The sequence below is a fragment of the Miniopterus schreibersii genome (assembly GCF_964146895.1).
Source record: "Miniopterus schreibersii genome assembly, chromosome: 2".
Classification (NCBI taxonomy): Eukaryota; Metazoa; Chordata; class Mammalia; order Chiroptera; family Miniopteridae; genus Miniopterus; species Miniopterus schreibersii.
Genome location: NC_138102.1, coordinates 172,623,570 through 172,644,001, shown reverse-complemented (window position 1 = coordinate 172,644,001; position 20,432 = coordinate 172,623,570). Strand labels below are relative to the sequence as shown.

At 40.6% G+C, this 20,432-nt stretch overlaps 1 protein-coding gene across 1 annotated transcript; it reads left to right on the top strand.

Moving 5' to 3' along the window:
- Positions 1–64: 64 nt before the first annotated feature.
- Positions 65–19,335, top strand: DEPDC4 (DEP domain containing 4). The gene is made up of 9 exons (XM_081130672.1): positions 65–212; positions 2,768–3,179; positions 3,736–3,881; positions 7,729–7,915; positions 10,600–10,826; positions 11,647–11,789; positions 12,089–12,214; positions 14,883–14,961; positions 18,006–19,335. The coding sequence occupies exons 1-9, from the start codon at positions 89–91 to the stop codon at positions 18,179–18,181; spliced, it is 1,620 nt and encodes a 539-aa protein (XP_080986798.1). The 5' UTR covers positions 65–88; the 3' UTR covers positions 18,182–19,335.
- Positions 19,336–20,432: the final 1,097 nt, after the last annotated feature.

The window sequence follows — 20,432 nt, the reverse complement described above, 5'->3', positions numbered from 1 at the left end:
GGGCGGGGTTAGGCCTGCCTTGGCCCCGCCCCAGAGGATCAGGTGGGGGCGGGGCTACGGGCTGGGGGAGGAGCCGGCGCGCGGGCGTATGGCGGTTCTTTTGACTCCGCGGTTTCGCAGCCTTGGCAGCCAGAGCGAGCTTGCCGGCCCAGGACGGCGCGGGTCGAGTTCCGTGAGTCACAGAGGTGGCGTCTGCCGGAAAAGGAGGACAGGTAGCCCTCTAGAGCCTAACCTAATGTGTGCCGAAGTGAAGGGCGGCTGAGAGGAGCGGGGCGTTCGGACTCTGAGCCTCGGGCTTTGGGGCCCCGCCCCTTACCTGGCCCCGCCCCTTCCGCCGGCGCACCTGCTCTCCCGGGTCGGAGCCTAGGACCCGTGGCTCGGGCTTTCCCGAGCTGCTCTCCTGGGCGAGTCCGGGAACGCAGCGCTTCTCCAACTTCAACCTGCACGCGAGTCATGTGGGGACTTTGTTACAGTGCAGCCTGTGGGTCCAGGAGGCTGATGCTCTGCGTTTCTCTCAAGTGCCCAGAGGGCGAGGGCTACACTTAGAGCTACAGGGGTTGAAGTACCGGGTGGCCAGTTCCTTGAGCACGCGGACTGTTTCTTCTAGCTCGCTTGTTTAGTGACGGTTCAAGGCAAATGTTCCCTGGGAAATACCCTTGGCTCCACCGCTCATGAACTGCTGGCCTTCTCCGCCCCACCGCAACCCTGCCCCGCCCTACCCCACCCATCGCTCCGCGATTCTCAAACGCTTTCCCCCTCGCCACTGCTTACCTTCCACCCGCGCCTGTCTCCGCGCTGTCCAAAGGGCCGCGGGCTAATATTTAAAGGATAGACAGACAAACAGCTTCTGTAACTAAAGGCATTTGAAGGTGATGGGTTTTTATTTCTGTCATTTTGCCATGAACAGCAGACTCTTGTAAAACTGGTCATCGTGCTTCCAGTTATCCATAATCAAAGGAGGAGAGAGCTTACATTCTTGAATTTTAACAAAAAAGAAAATCTAGAAACAACATTCTGGGTATTTCAACTTATTCCCTTATCATTCTTTAATTTTTTAAAAGAGATTATCTTTTATGGAAGGGAGAGGGGGAGAGAGAAACATCAATGAGAAAGATTCATTGATTGGCTGCCTCCTGCACGCCCCCTGCTGGGGATCGAACCCACAACCCGGGCATGTGCCCTGATCCTGAATCCATCCTAGATCTCCCGGATCGTAGGTCAATGCTCAACCGCTGAGCCAAGCCGGCCGGGCTTATTCTTTAATTTTTTATTTAAAAATTACTGGGGTAGGGGGTAGTAAGGAGTGACTGCAAACTGTATGGGTTTCTCTTTTATGTTTTTGTTGATTTTAAAGAGAAAGGAAGAGAGGGAGATAAACATCTGTGTGAGAGAAACATCAATGGGCTGCCTCCTGCACGCCCCCTACTGGGGATCCAACCCGAAAATTGGGCAAGTGCCCTGACTAGGAGTGGAACCAGGACCCTTTGGTGCATGGGACAGCAACCAACTTAGCCGCACTGGCCAGGGCTGTATGGGTTTCTTTGTGATGTGATGAAATGGTCTGCAGTTATAATAGTGGTAATTGTACAACTTCTGACTACATTAAAAGACATTGAATGTACGTTTTAAAAGGGTGAATTTTGTGGTATATCATTTAATCAATAAAAATTTTACTGTCTCCAATTAATTGAAAAGTTTACATATGTACGTTATAAAAATTTGGAAATATATAGAATAAAAATGAAACATCCTCTTTCATTACAATGCTACTTCCCAAAGGTTAGAGGTTTACCTTTCCAGACCTCTCTTTCTATTTATTTACTTATATTTTGTGTAGTTTGGGAGTTCATTTTTACATCAGTAGGATAATAGTAGACAAATTGTTCTGCTCAACTCTTGGGTTTTTGTTTTTGTTTTTTTTTTCCTATTTAATGATATCCTTTCATGCTATAAACCCCATTTTTCCTAATGGCTGTTTAATAATCTGTGGTATGGCTATGCCATAATTTATTTAATGACTCCTTGGGTGATGGACATTTTTGTTGTTTTCAGGTTTTCATTGTTACTCACAAACTTTTTTCCCCCATTAAGAATAGATGGCAGATACATAGATTAGATTTATTCAGCTCCTTGCCCTAGATCTCTCTCATGAAGAACTTGTGCAATTGGTCAAAAATGGAAAAAGAAGATAGAAAAAGATAAAAACCTGTGAAGCCACAGCTCTGTGATAATCAGGACTCCAGTGAGTGTGTCGTTCCTTTTCAATGTGTCCTGAAATAATATTTTTCAAGATTAAGTATACCTAGTAGTTAATCATGGAACGTTAAAGGTACATATAAATTCGCATAATAATATATTTCATATCAGTAATTTCCTAGGTTTACTCTGTTTTTATTGGCAAACATGGTGCAATCTTAGTAAAGATATTATGGTTTACAGAAAATGGAAGGAGTAGAAACTTAATAAAGACAATGGCAGCAGATATGCTATTAAAAAAGCATAAGGTTGCCCTGGCCAGGTGGTTCAGTTGGTTGGAGCATTGTTCCATACACCAAAAGGTTGTGGGTTTGATCCCTGCTTGGGGCGCATATGAGAGACAACTGGTCAATGTTTCTCTCCCATCAATGTTCCTCACTCTCTAAAATCAATAAAATCATATCCTCGGGTGAGGCTTCAAAAAAGGCATCAGGTTTTCAAAATTAAAAAATTTAAATATTTTTGTGTAATCTAAGTATATGTTTGGGGTTTTGTGTGCTTTTTTTTTCAGGATGTTCTGGTCCTTTTCAAGCTACTCAGCTATGGGATAGTATTATTCACTCCCTTCAGACTCAAGTGGAAATAAAAAGGAGGAGGCATCATTTACGAACATACAAAGATTGTTTTACTGGTTCTGATGCTGTTGATGTAATATTAAGTCATCTTATGCAAAATATGTGCCTAAGTAGTAATGATATCTCTCGTCTTAAAGGAGTTCGTCTTTGCCAAGTTCTAATGAATCATAAAGTATTTCAACCAGTAGGAGTAAAGCTATTCAAAAACAAGAAGGAATTGGAATTTGAAGATTCAAACAATAGTCTCTACAGGTTTCTAGGCAATAAATCATCTTATGTTTTTTGTGAAAGAAAAAAGGATGCCGAGAATGGGTTAACAGATAAAATAAATGCAAAGGAATCTTTAAGGTTAGTGTTAATCGAGATACTGTAATATATTGTATTTAGATTCTGGGAGAACAGTGTCATTGAGCTAAACTTGAATGTTATGCTTTCAGTTTTTTTCAGAAATCAATAAAAGAAATAGCCATGTAAAAATTAATCCATATCAGCATTTGCTCTAAAACTCGTGTGGAGGACATTAGCACAGATTTTTCAGAATTTGTACCAGGAAAAACTTTATATCCTATGATGAATTGTATGCTTCCTAATTTTGAAAAATGACTTACCCAAAGTAAAAAAAGGAAAGGTTTTCTGGCAACTCAGAGCAAAAATTTTTCATGATAGCAACAGTGTTCACCTTATAATTAGCATGTATTTTCTCACTTTATATTCAATCCTAATATGTCCTTTTTGGGTGATATTCTATTATCTAATAATTTTATTCCTTGTGTCTTTTACTGTAAGCTGCCTGGGATCTTTTTTAGAAATAGGGAATATATGAATAAATTTAATAAACAAAACTGTATATTTGAAAATTTGCTCCTGTATATTATGAAAAAATTCACATATTACTTCTTAACAGACCAGAAGATGAAATGATTTCAAATCCTGTAGCACAAGAGATTGGTGAGGAAAGAATTAAGGAACTTACTCCTACAATGAGTGGGAATCTGGCTTTTCCTCCAAATATCACAGTTGGCAAACCTGTTCTTCCACTTTCAAAAGAAGGTAATTTGTTTTCATTATTTTTTTCAGAACTTTGCAAGGAAGAACTGACTTTTTAAAAATTAGGCTTTAAATTTTAGAACAGTTTTAGGGTCACAGAAAAACTGAGTAGAATGTATAGAGAGTTCCCATATCCCCTGCCCCCCCTCCCCACACACACACAGCCCTCCTCACTATGAACATCCTGTACCAGAGTGGTGTGTTTGTTACAATCCATCAACCTACAGTGATTCATCATTATCACCTGAAGCCCATAGTTTACATTAATGTTCACTCTTGGTGGTGTTTATTCTAGGGGTTTTGACAAGTATATAATGACATGTATCTACCATTACAGTATCATACAGAATAGTTTCACTGCCCTAAGAATCCTCTATGCTTCACCTATTCATTCCTCCCTTCCCCCTAACCCCTGGCAACCACTGATCTTTTTACTGTCTCCAAGAATTGACTTTTCAGATACAATAAAAGTAGTGTGTTTGGTGTATCGACTCGCTGTTCTCTTCCCTGTAAGAGTTTCCTTCTGCGTAGGGATTACGTCAGACAAGACAGATGAGGCAACGTAGGTCCAATAACATTTAGTTTATGTTTTTGCAACAACCATGATCAGATTGGAGGTGCTGTAGTCTATACTACCAGAAAAAAACATGCAGACTCATTAGCAGTCCTTATTATTTATAATCCAACACCACCTTCTAATGAGCGTATCCTCTGACCATTGTATAAACCCCTTCCCAACACCTCCCTGCCATTTGCCTTTCAGTACAAACTAGCTAAGCTACCTAGGGTTCTCCAAGTGCAGAAAAGGCCATTTCTTAGTTTCCAAATAACTGAGAAACCTCCTTCGCTGAAATTGAGTTGAGAACTCTGCCAGCAGCAGTAAAGTAGCGCAATTACAGGACTGCAGGCTTCGTTACAAATTTGCATTTGTGTAACAAGAAGAGTTAAGGGGAACCAACCACCTTTGCTGAGGTTTAATTTTTTTACTGTTGTTTGTTTCTTACTAATAATATAATGACTAATATTTCAAAAATATATGTGCATTATTTTAGAAATGTTAGGGGTTCTCAAGGTGCAAGATACAACCTCTCCTCACCTCTGTAGGGTAGGACTTAGGGGAATGCCTGATAGCAGCTAAAGCATCTCCACTATTAATGTTTACTTCACTTCTGGAAGAATATGTTTGTATAAAGGTTTCTTTGGCTGAAACAAAGTGTGAATCCTACTGAACATACTTTCAAACATTTATACACTTAATGAAATTTTGTGTTTATTTCCCACTGGATTGTGAGGTATTAGTAACAGTCCTGATTTTTTTTTTTTTTTTTTTAATATGTCTTTATTAATTTCAGAGAGAGGAAGGGAGAGGGAGAGAGATAGAAACGTCAATGATGAGTCATTGATCGGCTGCCTCCTGCACGCCCCCTGCTGGGGATGGAGCCCACAACCTGGGCATGTCTTGACCGGGAATCAAACCTCGATCTCCTGGATCCTAGGTCGATGCTCAACCGCTGAGCCACAGTCCTGATCTTGTTCACCATTGTCCTCCCCACTGAATGGCACAACGCCTCGCTGTTGGTTAGTTTGTTAACATTTAGTGTATAAATGACTCCCGCACAGCCTCCTCCTTTTATCAATATTTTCTTTTACATATGCATCTTGTTCATACACAGTTACAGACATATATGAACATATATATGTTCATGCATGCGTGTATGTGTCTATGCTATCCTAAGCATGTCGATTGCACTCTTCAAATGCACAGTCTATCCCCTTTGTGTCTCCATCATTCAGCACACTGGTCATTGAGTATGAAGTGCTCCATCAAGATGACCGTGGTGATAGTGTATGTTGTCACAGTATCCTTCTTGAGTGTAATTCCCTGCACAGAGCTTGGTATTCTGTTTATCATCTCTGTATTTGGCTAGTATGTTCTAGAAAGCACATTTCTCTGCTCCTCCTTCACGTCTTCGCTCAAATATTATCTTCCCAATTACAGTTCCCACACATCTTATTTAAAATTGCAGCATTACCCCCTAGCATGACCTCTCTCCTTTTCTGCTAAATTTCTCTCCATAGAACGTACCACTAACTGACACACTACATATTTTACTTTTTCTTTGTTTGTTTATTGCCTGCCTCTCTATCCCCTCTGGAATATAAGCCCGTTAAGATTTTGCCTGTTCTACTTACAGTATCCCTGGCACCTAGAACAGTGCCTAGCACAAAATAGGTCTCAATAAATAGTTGTTGAATAAATGAGTCTTCTGTCTTGATGCTCTTGCAAAATAGTTTTTTTCCACTTTTGGACTTATTCATAATATATCATGTATATTTCTTGGCAAGTTGATAAAATTTGCCTTCACCCATTTCATCTTTGCCTCCTTACTTAGTGGGAGGCTGCTGAAGGCCCACTAATTTTATGTATTTTTATAGCACCTGGTTCAGTGCTGTGCCCAAAGATTGGTATTGACAAATGTGGACTGACTGGTTAGAGGCTAGTTATGATCTCAAGTCTTTACTAAAAGATTGTTAATTCGATTTATTTTAGCCAATAGCTCACAGGTAGCAAATTCAGATGACTTTAGGAGCCAGGCAGACCAGAGAGGCAGTGAGTACTTAATTACCAAATATATAGGAAAAATGGGCACTGCTATTTTGCTTGAAATATATGGCCCTCTCGGGCTGTTTTTCCTTTTCTCACATAACACAGAGATGTAAGTACAGGGAAGTTGATTTTTACTGTAGCGAAACCAACAGGACACCACCATGAAAATGGTCACTGACACTCAACTTCACTGGGATACAGGGGGAGGGGTGGGGTTTGTGGTGAACTGGAAATGGCATGCAGAAGCAAAGCGGGTGCCCACTGATTGGTATCAGCTGCCTTTGGCCAGGCATTAATTCAAGCTCAGTGTTAGGAGATCTTTTTTTAAAAAAAAGAAGCTTGAAACCCAGAATTTTACACGAAATCTCCCATTTTTATACAAGTTAATTTTATTAAAAATGCTTATAATCAAAAAAATCATGGCTATGGTTCAGATTTAACACACAGGCCACTGGCTTGGGAGCTTTGCAAGAGATTTACTATAGCTGTTGCCTTTATGATTTTGTTTTGTTTAAAGTAAAAACAAAATATTAATTATGATCTGATGATTAGGATAATGAAAAACTAACTCTTAACAGGAATGATCAGGAAACCCAAGTTAAGATTAACCTAATACTATATTTTCATTTAAAAACAACAAACTACAAGTAAATGTGCTACTTTGAATAAAATTATAATTAGCAATCTCATATTCTCTCAGATATACAATTAATTTATTAGCATGACCAGTAGCTTTTTATATTTGGAATTAATCTATTGTTGGCCTTAAAAGCTAGATAATATCACTTTATAACTAATCAACATAACCAGAAAATACAGTCACTATGTTCATAAATAATGTCTCTTTAAAGGTAAATCTTGAAAATAAAAACTGTAATTTAGAAAATTTAAATTATCCTAGCATTAAATTAATCCATTATAGCCCGGCCGGGCGTGGCTCAGCGGTTGAGCGTCGACCTAGGATCCAGACGATCAGGGTTCCATTCCCAGTCAAGGCACATGCCCGGGTTGTGGGCTGCAGCTGATCAATGACTCTCTCATCATTGATGTTTCTATCTCTCTCTCTCCCTCTCCTTTCCTCTCTCTGAAATCAATAAAGATATATTTTAAAAAAAAAAATTAATCCATTATACATTTTAAAGTAGCTTTTATTTTGTATTGTTTAGAAATGGAAAATTTTATAATATTGGTTGAGTGTATGTTATTTCTCAATCTGATAGTTCCATTATTTTTCTTTCTAAGCTATAGAAGATGTTTGGAAACAACAAACATTGTTACGTATTCTTCAACTGATTCACCTTCCATTCTTGGAAAATATTTTGGAGCCACCAGTTAAAACACAAAATCTTCAATTAAGCAAAGAGGAAGACCTTGTTATCTCAAATACTTGTCTAGACAGAGAGGTTATTCCAAGCATCTGTGTACTTGAGTAAGTGACCATTTTTATTGTCAAATAACCTATAACTTAAAAGATCTTTCATACATTTCACCTTCGGTATTTTAAGAGGTAAGAACATATCCATATGTTTAAGCTAACACCATCTCTGTTTCGTAAATTAATCACTGTGAATTCTCATTTGATCTAACAAAGAAAGTCTCTGGTTATGACCGGCGAGAAGATCTGTAAATCAGAGTGGTTTCATTCATATGAGTTCAGTCATGACTCAACAATTATATTCTCCCAGCACCAGCCCTGAGTGTTTTCCAAAGTTCTATGATTCCCATTTCATGACCCTAATGTAACATTAAGTATCAGTTTCTACCAGTTTATTTATTCCTGCCCTAAAAGAATCCACAGGCTAGTAGGGGAGACATTCGCAAAACAGAACATTCAGTTCAAGGAGATAAGTCTTATCATAAAGTCAGCCTTACTTGTGGGGAAGAGGTTCAGGGAGCCCTATAACCTGAGTGACACTCTATTCTCTTTTCTCTGAACTCTAAGATATTTGTCACTCCTACTGCAGGGAACTATTGGTATAAGACCTTGAGTACTAGTAGGGATTCCAACAGAGAGAACTGATGTGATGCTTTCTCCCATGTGGGCCAAAGAAGGAAAGAACGTCAGACTCTAAGGCTGAGGACCAGAAAGCATCAGTCCTGAGAAGAGCTTGGTGACAAGAGACCTGTGGACCCAATTAGATAGTCACCTGTGGTCCTGTTTGCACATGGGAGGTTTCCTGAATTCACAATGGGCCAAGAAAGGCCAAGGCAAAGTTCTGTGTCTTCCCCAGCCCCTGAGTCAGGTAGCGTGTAAGGATACCAGTAAAGAGACAGGATTGCTTTAGAGGCCTCTGCAGGAAACGGCAGCCAGTCTGCCTTTAGAAGCTTCCAGGCGGAAAGGATAGGTTATCTGCAAAAAAAAAGCAATCCAACCACCATTAATCTTTTCATCTGAAACACTAGGATCTAGAAGATAATGACACACATATTAGGAAAGATACACCCTTCACCTGTCAGGGGGCAAAAAGAGAAGGAAGGAAAGATGGAAGGATAAGGGCAGGAGGGATGAAGGAAAGATTCTTGAGGATTATCAAAAATTCTTCCCCGATGCCCAGCCAGCGTGGCTCAGCAGTTGAGCATCGACCTGGGATCCAGGTGATTGCCCTTTGATTACTGGCCAGGGCACATGCCCAGGTTGTGGGCTCGATCTCCAGTGGGGGGCATGCGGGAGGCAGCCAGTCAGTGACTCATCATTGATGTTTCTTTCTCTCTTTCTCCCTCTCCCTTCCTCTCTCTGAAATCAATAAGAATATATTTATGCCTCCTGCACACCCCCATTGGGGATCGAGCCTGCCACCTAGGCATGTGCCCTGACCAGGAATCAAAGGGCGATCACCTGCATCCTAGGTTGACGCTCAGCTGCTGAGCCACACCAGGCTGGGCCATAAAGATATATTTTTTAAAAAAATAAAAAAATTCATACTTGAAAAACAAAAAAGAATTCATACTTGAATCCTGTATGGTTTTATTAACCAATGTCACCCCAATAAATTCAATTTTAAAAAAAGAATTCATGGAGTATATCACTCAGGAACCTCATCCAAAGAAAATAGGCAGAACCCCAAGATGGAGAAGATGAAGAGGAGAGGAAACGTTGTTAGGCAGTGGGCTTTGATCTGTGCGCTCTTACTATTTTCTCATTTGGTACACGTGCGCATGCGCGCGCGCGCACACACACACACACACACACACACACACACATTAATTCCAAGCTGCTATGTAAGACTGTGTGGGAATGTGTAAAATATTAGCACTAAATAAGAAGTCAAAACAGAAGGGACAGCCCTGGCCATTTTGCTCAGCGGTCAGAGCTCAGGCCCACGGACTGAAGGGTCGCGGGTTCTGTTCCGACCAAGGGCAGGTACCTTTGCTGCAGGCTCAATCCCCAGCCCCAGGGGGGGCGTGTGAGGCATCCACTCGATGTTCCCTCTCACACCGATGTTTCTCTCTCCCTTCAACTCTCTCAAAAGCAATGGAAAAAATATCCCGGAGTGAGGATTCAAGAAAACAAAAATAGAAAGGACACACTGTTAAGGAAATTATAGTATATGTAACCTATCACAGCAAAACCCGGGGGTTAGAAAGGTGGCAGGCGAGGAAAGGGGGAATTAAAGGCCTTTCAGAGGCCTCGCTGTAGGAAGGGAGGAGGGAAAGGACCCTGAATTCCTTTTCTCATCGGGGTGGAGAGAGAAGAAAGGGAAGGCAGTGTGGTAGGGTAAACAGGACATCTTGTTTGGGGAAATATTTGGTATCTGATTTTCAAATAATAATAGAACCATATGCACCTAATTATTGTAGTGGGAAAAGGGAGGGGAACCACTAGTGAAATGGAGCAGTACAGATGAACTCTGAACAAAACCTGACAAAATTAGAAATCAGTCATGAAAAGGTGGCCAAAAAGTAGTTTCACTCCTTGAAAATAAAGGTATAGAAAGATACGGCAGTATTTGGTGAGGAAAATAGCTATTCCCTCTTATTCCTTCATTCATCCTGCAAAATTTATTGAAATGATTAAGATCAGCTAGCTTTGATGACGTTTTATCAAACAGTGCTTTAGGTAATTAAATGGAAATGATAACCATTGATTTATTTTGTTTTGTATTTTCCCTCCAGGATTGATAGCTGGCTTAATGCAGCAATTGAATGCTTGGAGTATTTCCCTGACCAGTACATAGCTTCTGTTAGTCAGCAGTTAGTGCAAAACAGAAATGAAGAGACCAGGCTGAGTACACAGAAGAAGATACTCTTTGATGTCATCGTAAAATACTATAATCAAGAGAGAGATTGCCTGTTAGCCAATGAGTATTTTGATATTCTTTCAGGGATTATTGAACTTTTAGGTAAGAGATGATGTTTAAACTTTAATTTTTACACAATAAAATATTTTTAAGGATGCAAGATGAAGAAAATGTTATATATTATATAACATTTTACTATTTTTCCTCTGTGGTGTCAAGGTACTGCATGGAGTCTTTTTCACTTTACTAATGTTGCCTGCCCTGTAAATTGTACTATCAGATATAACTAATGTGCTATATAGAACATTAGATCTAAGGTAATTATGTCACAGGGACATTCTAAGAAACATGTTTTGCTACAGTACAGGATTAGAGAACTGAGGTATTTGGTGACCTTTGAGTAAAATAAAAAATTGAGTATCATAGTATTGTCACGTTTTTAGCTACATAGGTGGCCATATAATTCCATGTTAAAAACAAAATTCTGTTTGAGCCCTGGCTGGTGTGGCTTAGTTGGTGGGAGAGTCGTCCTGTACACCTAAAGGTTGTGGGTTCAATTCCTGTTCAGGGCACATACCTAGGTTGCGGGGTTCAATCCCTGGTCAGGATGCCTATGGGAAAGCAACCAATTGATGTTTCTCTCTCTCTCTCCCTTTTTAAATATATCTTTATTGATTTCAGAGAGAGGGAGAGAGAGAGATAGAAATATCAATGACGAGAGCGTCATCATTGACCAGCTGCCTCCTGCAACCCGGGCATGTGCCCTGACCAGGAATCGAACCACAATCTCCTGGCTCCTAGGTCAATGCTCAACCACTAAGCCACGCCCGGCCGGGCACAGCGTAGCATTTTAATTGACTACTAAGTACTACAGTCTCCATTGTTGTTCCATGCTTTGTCATATTTGTAACCCTTGTAACAGAAAATGAGAAAAGAGCAGAAGCACTTGAAGCAACACAACTATATCTAAGATTGTTGTTGCCCAGCATTAGAGAAGAGTTACGGCGGCTGCTTACTTTTATGGCTATTGCATCAGAACCTAATGCCTACAAGTTACAAAAACAGGTAAAAAAATTACAATAACAGTTTTACAATGTTCTGTTTTTATTCTCTCTTTTAAAAATTGTTCACACAGACCACAGTGGTGGTTGCCTGGGGGGGGAGGGGCGAGGTGGATAGGGGATGGGGGGTAAATGGTGATGGACGGGACTTGAGTTGGGGTAGTGAACACACGGTACAGTGTACAGATGATGTGTTTGGAGTTGTGCTCCTGAAACTTTATGGCTTTGTTAACCAGCGTCACCCCAATAAATTCAATTAAAAAATATAAACTGTTCAAGCTAATGTGTTCTTTCTGTTTACAGAATGATAACAAAACTGTTGTCCTCAAGACTCTTGCCAAAGCAGTTTTGCAAACCAAGTCATTATCAAAAGTACGGGCAGAACAGCTCATCCGGTTCCTACTGGAATATCACTCCGAGCTCTTCAAGGTATCTGGCACTGTGCCTGGGCACATTTAGTACCAAGCTATTTCTGTTAAGCAAAAGGGCAAATAATTCACTTAATAAATAATTTATTGAGTACCCATAATGTGCAAAGTTTGAAGGAATGCTATCTTCCCCTACCCACTAAAGAGAAGGAAGCCGACTTAATGTCAATATTTGAAAATATATTAATTTCTTCAACCCACTTCTGGTGCATTACTATGTGCCAGGCACTGATTTAATTAGGTACTTAGAATACATCAGTAAACAAAGCACGAAGATACAGACCCTCGAGGAGCTTATATCCAAGTGGGGTTCACAGATGATAAAAAAAATACACACAATCATCAAGTCAGGTCACATAGTTTGATAGAAAGCAATAAATGTGATAGAAAAAAGAGAAAGAGCAGGTTCGGAGGATTTATGGGTGCTAGGATGGGGGTGATTGGGAGCTTATGGTATGAAACAGGGTGGCCAAGATTGGGCTCAATGAGAAAGTGAAATTTGAGCCAAGACTGGAAGAGGGAGAGGGAGTCCTGGTTCGGGGGAGAGAGTGGGTCCTAGAGCAGAGGCCCCGGGGGTGACCCAGGCCTGGGTGCTGACATGGTGGGCGGGGGGGGATGATGGGGTCAGAGAGGTGGGGCCCCTGTAGGCCACTGGAGGGACCTTGCCTCTCCTTGGAATGAAACGGGGAATCCCAGGCGGCTTTGGGCAGGAAGTGGCCTGATTTGATCGACACTTACAAAGACAGCTGTGGCTTTTGGGTTGAGAATAGATTGTTGGGGGCCAGGGTAGCAGCAGGGACCCCTTTCAGAAGGCTGTTGTAATAATCTGGGCAAGAGAGACAGTGGCTGGAAGCCGAGGGATAGCAATAGAGTTAGTAAAATGTGGTTAGGCTCTTGATATGTTTTGAAAATATATCAAGAAAAAGATTGTTTTTTAGCCTCACTACTGTATTTTAGTACTGACTGGTACTTTTAGTGGTATTTCTCCAAAGAATTGTTTCCCCTCTTCAGTTTTTTTTTGCCTAAAAAATTTGTCTCATGTCATAAGAAATATATATTGGTTCAAATTTTGTAGCAGTTCTGTCACCCTTAACTGAAGTTTCTTTTCCATTATTTCAGAGTGAAAAAAAAGTAATAAGAATATATAATACAGTCCCAGTTTTGTGAATTTTGAATGAAATATATTCTGAAAACTCATTTGTAAGTCAGTTGTTAGGTATTCTGTGCATAGGTTTTTTTTTAATCAAAAAAATATAATGGAGGTTAGGGAGCCCAGGCTATATAAATGTCTAATTCGACAGTCACCAAACCAAAGCTCGTGTGTAGTTCCCTCGTAAAATGGGTCCCAGATTTCAACTAGGAACTTAGAAAGAGCACTTCCTCTCCCCTCTTCCTTACCACTGAGCCTCTCCACTGCTTTCTCACCCTGCCTCCTCCTCTGGGTAGATGAGTTCTCCTCTTTCCTACATATGGCCAAGAAACTAGAAAGGATTTTTCCTCCTTTCCTCCCCCGCGTGCCAGAGCAGCAGCGTCACGATGAAGCACGCGGGCTCACGTTCTGCTGCAGGCCACGCAGGGAGAGGCAGTCCCCGTGGCCTGCCGGAGGAAGGGGCATGTGGGCTCAGGGAGCCGGGAGAAGCCTCTCGGGACTGCTTCCTGGAGATCAGGGCATGAGGGGTTTCAGGGAGGCTGAGGTGGGGGCTTTATGATAGAGGCAAGCATGCCAAGTTTTCCCTGTTTCAGGGCCTTTTCTATGCTGCTGTCTGCCTGGAACATTTTTCCGGATCTTCTTAGGTCTGGCGCACTGCACATCTGCTCAGGCCTCTGTAACTCTGTTGCTCTCAGACAGCCCTTCGCAGCAGGGGTGGCCGCTCATGCCCCTCACTCGAGCCCCTTACCCTGCTTTATGCGTCTTAATGGCACTGTCACTACTTGAAATTATAGTATGTATTTGCCGATTTTTTAAAAATTGTCTTTCTCTTCTATGAGGATGTAAGCTCCAAGAGTTCAAATCTTGATCTGCTTATTTATCACCTAGAACAGTGCCTGGGACTTAGCAATCACTCACTGAATTTTTATTGAATGATGGAATGACTCAATGGGGATAGCTTCGTGACTTGAAATTGTCAAGAGTATAGAAGCTAATGTAAAGGCAGGCTGGGGTCCAGGATGAAGGAGCTGTGCAGACACGAGGTTCCGCGTCCGTAGGTGTAGGGGTGCCCCCGTAACAAGATTAGCTGAGGGATGATTTCCCCCAGATACATGTTGTAATCCACGACTGCCTTTGTATAGCCACAACTGGAAAAAGAGAATTTATCTATTTTAAGATAATAATGTTTTAGAGCTGTTATTTACATATTGACCGTGTAATTACAATGTAAGATTATTTAGATCAGTGCTATTATAGAACCATAAATAATTTTTTATAGAACATTACACTGATGACTGCCTAACCTAGTTTCAGATGTAGTTCACACATGAAAGTAGAAAATAGAACTGTAAGAATTCTAAAAAAAATTCAAGAATTCAGACCTTCTGCAACCCACCCCTTCAGCTGGAATTCTCTCCCCCTACTCATTGGTCAAAAACATTAAATTTTTTTCTATGTTGGGTTTCTGGCTAGAAAAAAAAATCATATTAAATATTTGAAAATAACTGCTTTTATGTAGACACCAGTTACTTTATTGGACCTGGTTAGTAAGAAACTGAAGAAGCTGCTATGTGGAGAAGATCCAGATGCTGAATCAGGTATTGTATTCAGACCTTTTCCTTCTTTCTCAGACTGTTATGGCCAAGTAAGTTGGATGGGAGCCAAGGGTGAGTATGTAATGAATATGTAACGTTATACACGGTGGTTACACTGAGTCTATTTTTTAATATCTCCAGAACAAGTTCTTCCCTAGCTCTGTTTGGAAGGCCTTTGTATGATTACCTTTCTTGGAAAAGGTGAATACTTTCTTTCATTGCTGCTCCCAAGCCTCACCTCCCCTTCAGCTTGCCAACCACCTGCCGCTTCCGTGCTCTCGCGCCCTCGGGTGTCTCTTTTTTCTGACTCTCGGAGTCTTCCTGTTGCTGTTCATTCTCTCTCCCCCCCCCCCTTAGGAAATGACCCGGTGTTACAAAGGAGGAGCCTGACCCACAGGTGAATAGGCTCCATGATTTTTTTTTCACTCAGTGTCTTGTGGCAGTTGATCTGATTCCTTAATTTAGGATTTCTTGTAACTATAAAACAGTTTGAATACAAATTTCCTAAGATCGTCATGTGAGAGACAAAATAGCATAATTGACATTACCGTGGATGCCAGGGCCAAATTGCCTGGGCAAGTCATGTAACCTCTTATTGCCTCAGCTTCCTCCCCTACAAAATGGGAATAATAATAGCAACTACTTCATAGGGTAGTTGTTAAATATGTAATATTTATATTAATAGTATAGTATAAATTATAAATATTATCAATATTATATACTATTAGTGTTTAATATTAGTTGACACTAATATTGAGCCCTACTATGTGTCAGACACCGTGCTGAGCACTAACATGGCTTTATGAAACTATCCCATACAATAATCTATGTAGGTATTATTACCCCATTTTATACGTAAGGTAACTGAAGCTTAAAGAGCTTCAGTAACTTGGCCAACTAGAAAAGTGGGTAACATTTTTTTCTCTAAAAAAAGTTTGTAAGGCATTATTAATTTTTAGAAAAACATCCATAGAGTAGGGCGTACATTTATTTGCCTGGCTTACTTGGAATTTCTCAGCTATTTTCTCTCGTGCCCTTCTTTGAACACAGCATATGGCAACAGATGTGTTACTACCTGCATTCTGTCTGTTTTGATGCAATTAAACAATGATGCTGAGTATTCTGAACCTCATATCAGGAATCTTTTCGGATTAATTAGATCTCGTCTGACTAACTTCAAAACAAACTTCATTTGGCTGCCATTACTGTATTAGCTTTCCACATTCAGTTCTTTATTGCTTTTGGCTTTTGAGGGAAATAGAGGGATTGTAGGCATTTTAATATTTATTTCCATTCAACATTCATTCAACAAGATGTTTTAAAGAGAGATAATGATGTAAGTGCTTTGCAGCACCTTGTGCTATAAGCACTTGGGAAGTGAAGAGTTATCTGAAATTTTTCCCTGAATAGCTTAACTACTGTCTCTTTTTGAAGTTTATCCCTCATTCAGTAAAATTGTCACACTGTATCAATGTACAACTTAATGAATTTTTAAAAACTCATCTGTATGTTCTGTGGTGTATGCTCTTTTCCCCAAACTTGAATTATCAAGCAGTTGAATACTTGAAATTCACCTGTTGATGTAAAATGCTTCTGATACCAAATACTCATCCATTGTTCATTCACCAAACATTTTTGGAATATTTACTATGTGTTAGACTTTGTTTAAGCACCAAAAATACTGAGACGTGTAGGATAATGCCCCTGCTTGCAAAAAGCTCATGTTTCAGTGCTCAGAGTGACTGGCACACACATGACTAATAGATATTTGGTGAAAAAAGTCAGTGAAAGAACTGATGTATGAGAGAGACCACCATTCTAAAGCAGTCATCATAAAATATAATAGGGATATAGATGTTCAAGCCAGAGGGGGAGAATTACCTGATCTCATTTGAGGGGATCAGACTAGGCTTGTGGAGGTGATAATTCCTAGTAGGAATCTTAAAGAATTAGTGTTAGCTAAACCAAAAAAGCAGTGAAGGGAAGGATATTCTGGACAAAGGAACATCGTGAGCAATATTCTAGAAACTGCAGCCAAGGGGTAAGTGCTAGAAACTGCAGCCAAGGGGTTGCCAGGAATTGAAACCAGAGAAATAGATGTCAGATCATGAAGGGCCTTATTTAGCAACTGAGGAATTTACTAGGCAGCTGGAAGACACTGAAAGTCATTTTTAAGAAAGGGATATAGCGAGCCCTAGCCAGTTTTGCTCAGTGGTTAGAGCGTCGGCCTGCAGACTGAAGGGTCCCAGGTTCGATTTCGGCCAAAAGCACAAACCTCAGTTGCAGGCTCAATCTCTGGCCCTGGTCGGGGCACATGCAGGAAGCAACCAACCGATGTGTCTCTTTCACATTGATGTCTCTCTCTCTCTCTCTCTCCCCCTTCCACTCTGAAAAGCCATGGAAAAAATATCCTCGGGTGAGGAGAGAGAGAGAGAGAGAGAGAGAGAGACACCAGATTTACATTTTAGACAGAGCATGCTTAGCCACAGTGTGGGGACGGGAGGTGATTCTTAATTAGGAGACGACCGCAGTCCAGGTGAGAAATGATGTAGGCCTGTCGTGCGGCAGAGGCAAGAGGGAGGAGGGAACAGGCTTGAGAGACAAAGGTGACTCGGAGGTGACTCTCAAGGTTCCAGGTGGGGTGACTGCCACCAATTCAGACGGAAAAACACGGAAAGGAACATGTTCGGGGAGATGATTGAATCTGTTTTGGTCTTTTGACACCTGTGGGACGTCCTGGTCGAGATTTTCAGCAGGGAAGCTGGACGGGCAGCTTTGAAGTTCAGGGCGTGTCCCTCGCTTCCCTTACAGCGCATGGGGTTTGGAGATCAAATAAAACAATGTGTGTGAGATAAGATAGTGTTTTGCTAAGTATGGAGCACTTGTAAAGAAACTCTGAAGCAAAGCAAGTATGAGAATAGTAAGTATAATGGCCTACTGTATTTTGGAAAAAATAAGTCTAGCATAAGGCCAGTTTGGGTAAGTACCTTTTTGTTTTTACGTTTTTTGTTTTTTTAACTTGCTTTTCCTATTGTACTTTTTTTAAGGCTTCACATTTTGCCAACGCCTGACATACAAGGAATTTGAAAAACACAAGGAAAGGACAATTCAATGTCTTCACCAGTTGGCTCTTGAGATTAATAGTAACTCCAACATCTCTTTGAAACAAAAAAAGAAATTAATTAAGGAATTTGAAAAACACCATCCAGAAGCTTTGCACTGACATGTGGCAGAGCCCTGGCCAGTGTGTTCAGTGGTTAGAGCATCAGCCCACATGCCGAAGGGTCTCGGGTTTGAGTCCTGATCAAGGGCACGTACCTGGGTTGCAGGTTTGATCCCCAGCCCCCAGGGACACATGCAGGAGGCAACCAATCGATGTTCCTCTCTCTCTCTTCCACTCTCTAAAAATCAATGGGAAAAATATCCTTGGGTGAGGGTTAACAGCAACAAAAACACAAAAACATTTCTTGGGCAGCAAACAGATCATTTATCATAGAAATGTACATTTGAAACCTATATGACCCTATTAACCAATGACACCGAAATACATTCAATTTAGAAAGAAAACCACAGCTTGTAAATGTAAACAAATCTCGGGGTTTTCTCAAACTACCATACTGACACCTCAGAGACAGGAGAGCCCCCAAGCACTGTAAGTGTTATTGTGGTTAAAACGTTAGGAGGGGTGGTCAGAGATACAAACTTCCAGTTACAAAGTTAAGTCCTGGGGATGTAATGTACAACGTGGCAACTATAGTTAATAATAATTATATATTTGAAAGTTGCAAAGAGAAATATTTTTAAAAGTGTTAGGGAGGTTTTTAACCTTAAAAGGGAATATAAGTTAAATTCATGTTTGCTGATTTACTTAATTATTATGCTGCTAAAGTCATGTATTAAATGTGCTGTTAGAGATCTGGTACATGTAATAGCTTTAGATTTTTTTCCCCCACAGGAAAGGAACATTTCATACATGAATTCTCTGAAGAAAACATGCACTTTCCTTAGCGTGTCTTATTTTTAAGCCACCCCCTTAGGCTACTATTACTTAACCACTGTGAGACTTAGGGTAAGACTAAATAGGGTAAGACTTAGAAAGCAGATTTTAAAAGTCACACGTTTAAAATTCATGAACATCTAAAACCATGATTTTGCCTTCTCTAATTCTTTAGTCCATAGAGTATTTTGACTTTCTTCTTTCCTCCCTCCCTGTTAATTGGAAGGGGGGGGGCGTTCTCTTATTAGGAAAATTTCCATTTTAATGTTCTGTGTAAGTCAGGTGAATGGCTGGCACTTTGAGAAGTACGTTAAGTATATTACCATGTCCCTGGATCTGATGGTTAGATTATATATAACCTTAAGTAAACATCTTCCCTCTGAGCCTCAGTTTTGGTTTTAATCTCCAGAATAAAAACATACATGCCTAGGTTTGTATTTATAAGACTGGACCGGAAATATCAGCGGCACGAAGAGCACGTGGCGTGGTAGACAGTAAGGGGTGGGCCCTGGGGTCCAGGGCCTGGATTTACTCGCGGCCTGTTGGGTTCAGAAGGGAAAATATCAGAAGTGAATGACCTAGATTAAGGTAAAATCCAATTCAGAAATAGAATTACTAGAAGTTAGTCGTTCAGCAGTGCTTGAAATGATTGTTAAATTGAATCCTATAACATTTCCTAATGGGGCTTATTTTTTATCAACATATATACCACTATTCAGTTAATCTTGTTTACAAAGAAAAAATGTCTTTTACTGAATGGTTTTTGAAGGTTGAGGCATTAATTTCTAACTCAGAAGTGCCACTCCACCTAGTGACAACTCCATAAATTACAGTTATTAGGCTTAAATAGAATTCCCAAGGGTATTGTCATTCAATTTTAGGCCAAACCAGTTGAAGGACTTATGTGTATTTTTTCCCTGTATAAATAAAATCCAGCTCCAATCACTATAAAGCTTACCTCCTGATAGAATATTCAGGAGAATTAACAGCCTGATTCATAGTGCTTCAGACTGCTTAAACTACTCATTCACATTCTCAGGTACTGTCCAGGTAAACAAAAGATTCTCTAACTTAAATAACTTGAGACAAAACTGTTCTCTCATATAATTTGAATACATAATGTTCCAGATTGAAAGCCATTCTTGAGACCTTGTTTTTCTGGAAATCTTTCCCCCCTGTACTCTCTACAAGTGGATTTTGGGGTGCTTTTACTATGCAATTGCTTGTGTGCTAGAAAGATTTTTTTTTTAAAAATATATTTTTATTGATTTCAGAGAGAGGAAAGGAGAGGGAGAGATAGAAACATCAATGATGAGAGAGTCATTGATCGGCCGCCTCCTACAAGCGCCCGACTGGGGATCAAGCCCGCAACCCGGGCATGTGCCCCCCCGACCGGGAATCGAACCCCAATCGCCTGAATCCTAGGTCGACGCTCAACCGCCAAGCCAAGCCCAGCCGGCCAGCTAGAAAGATTTTT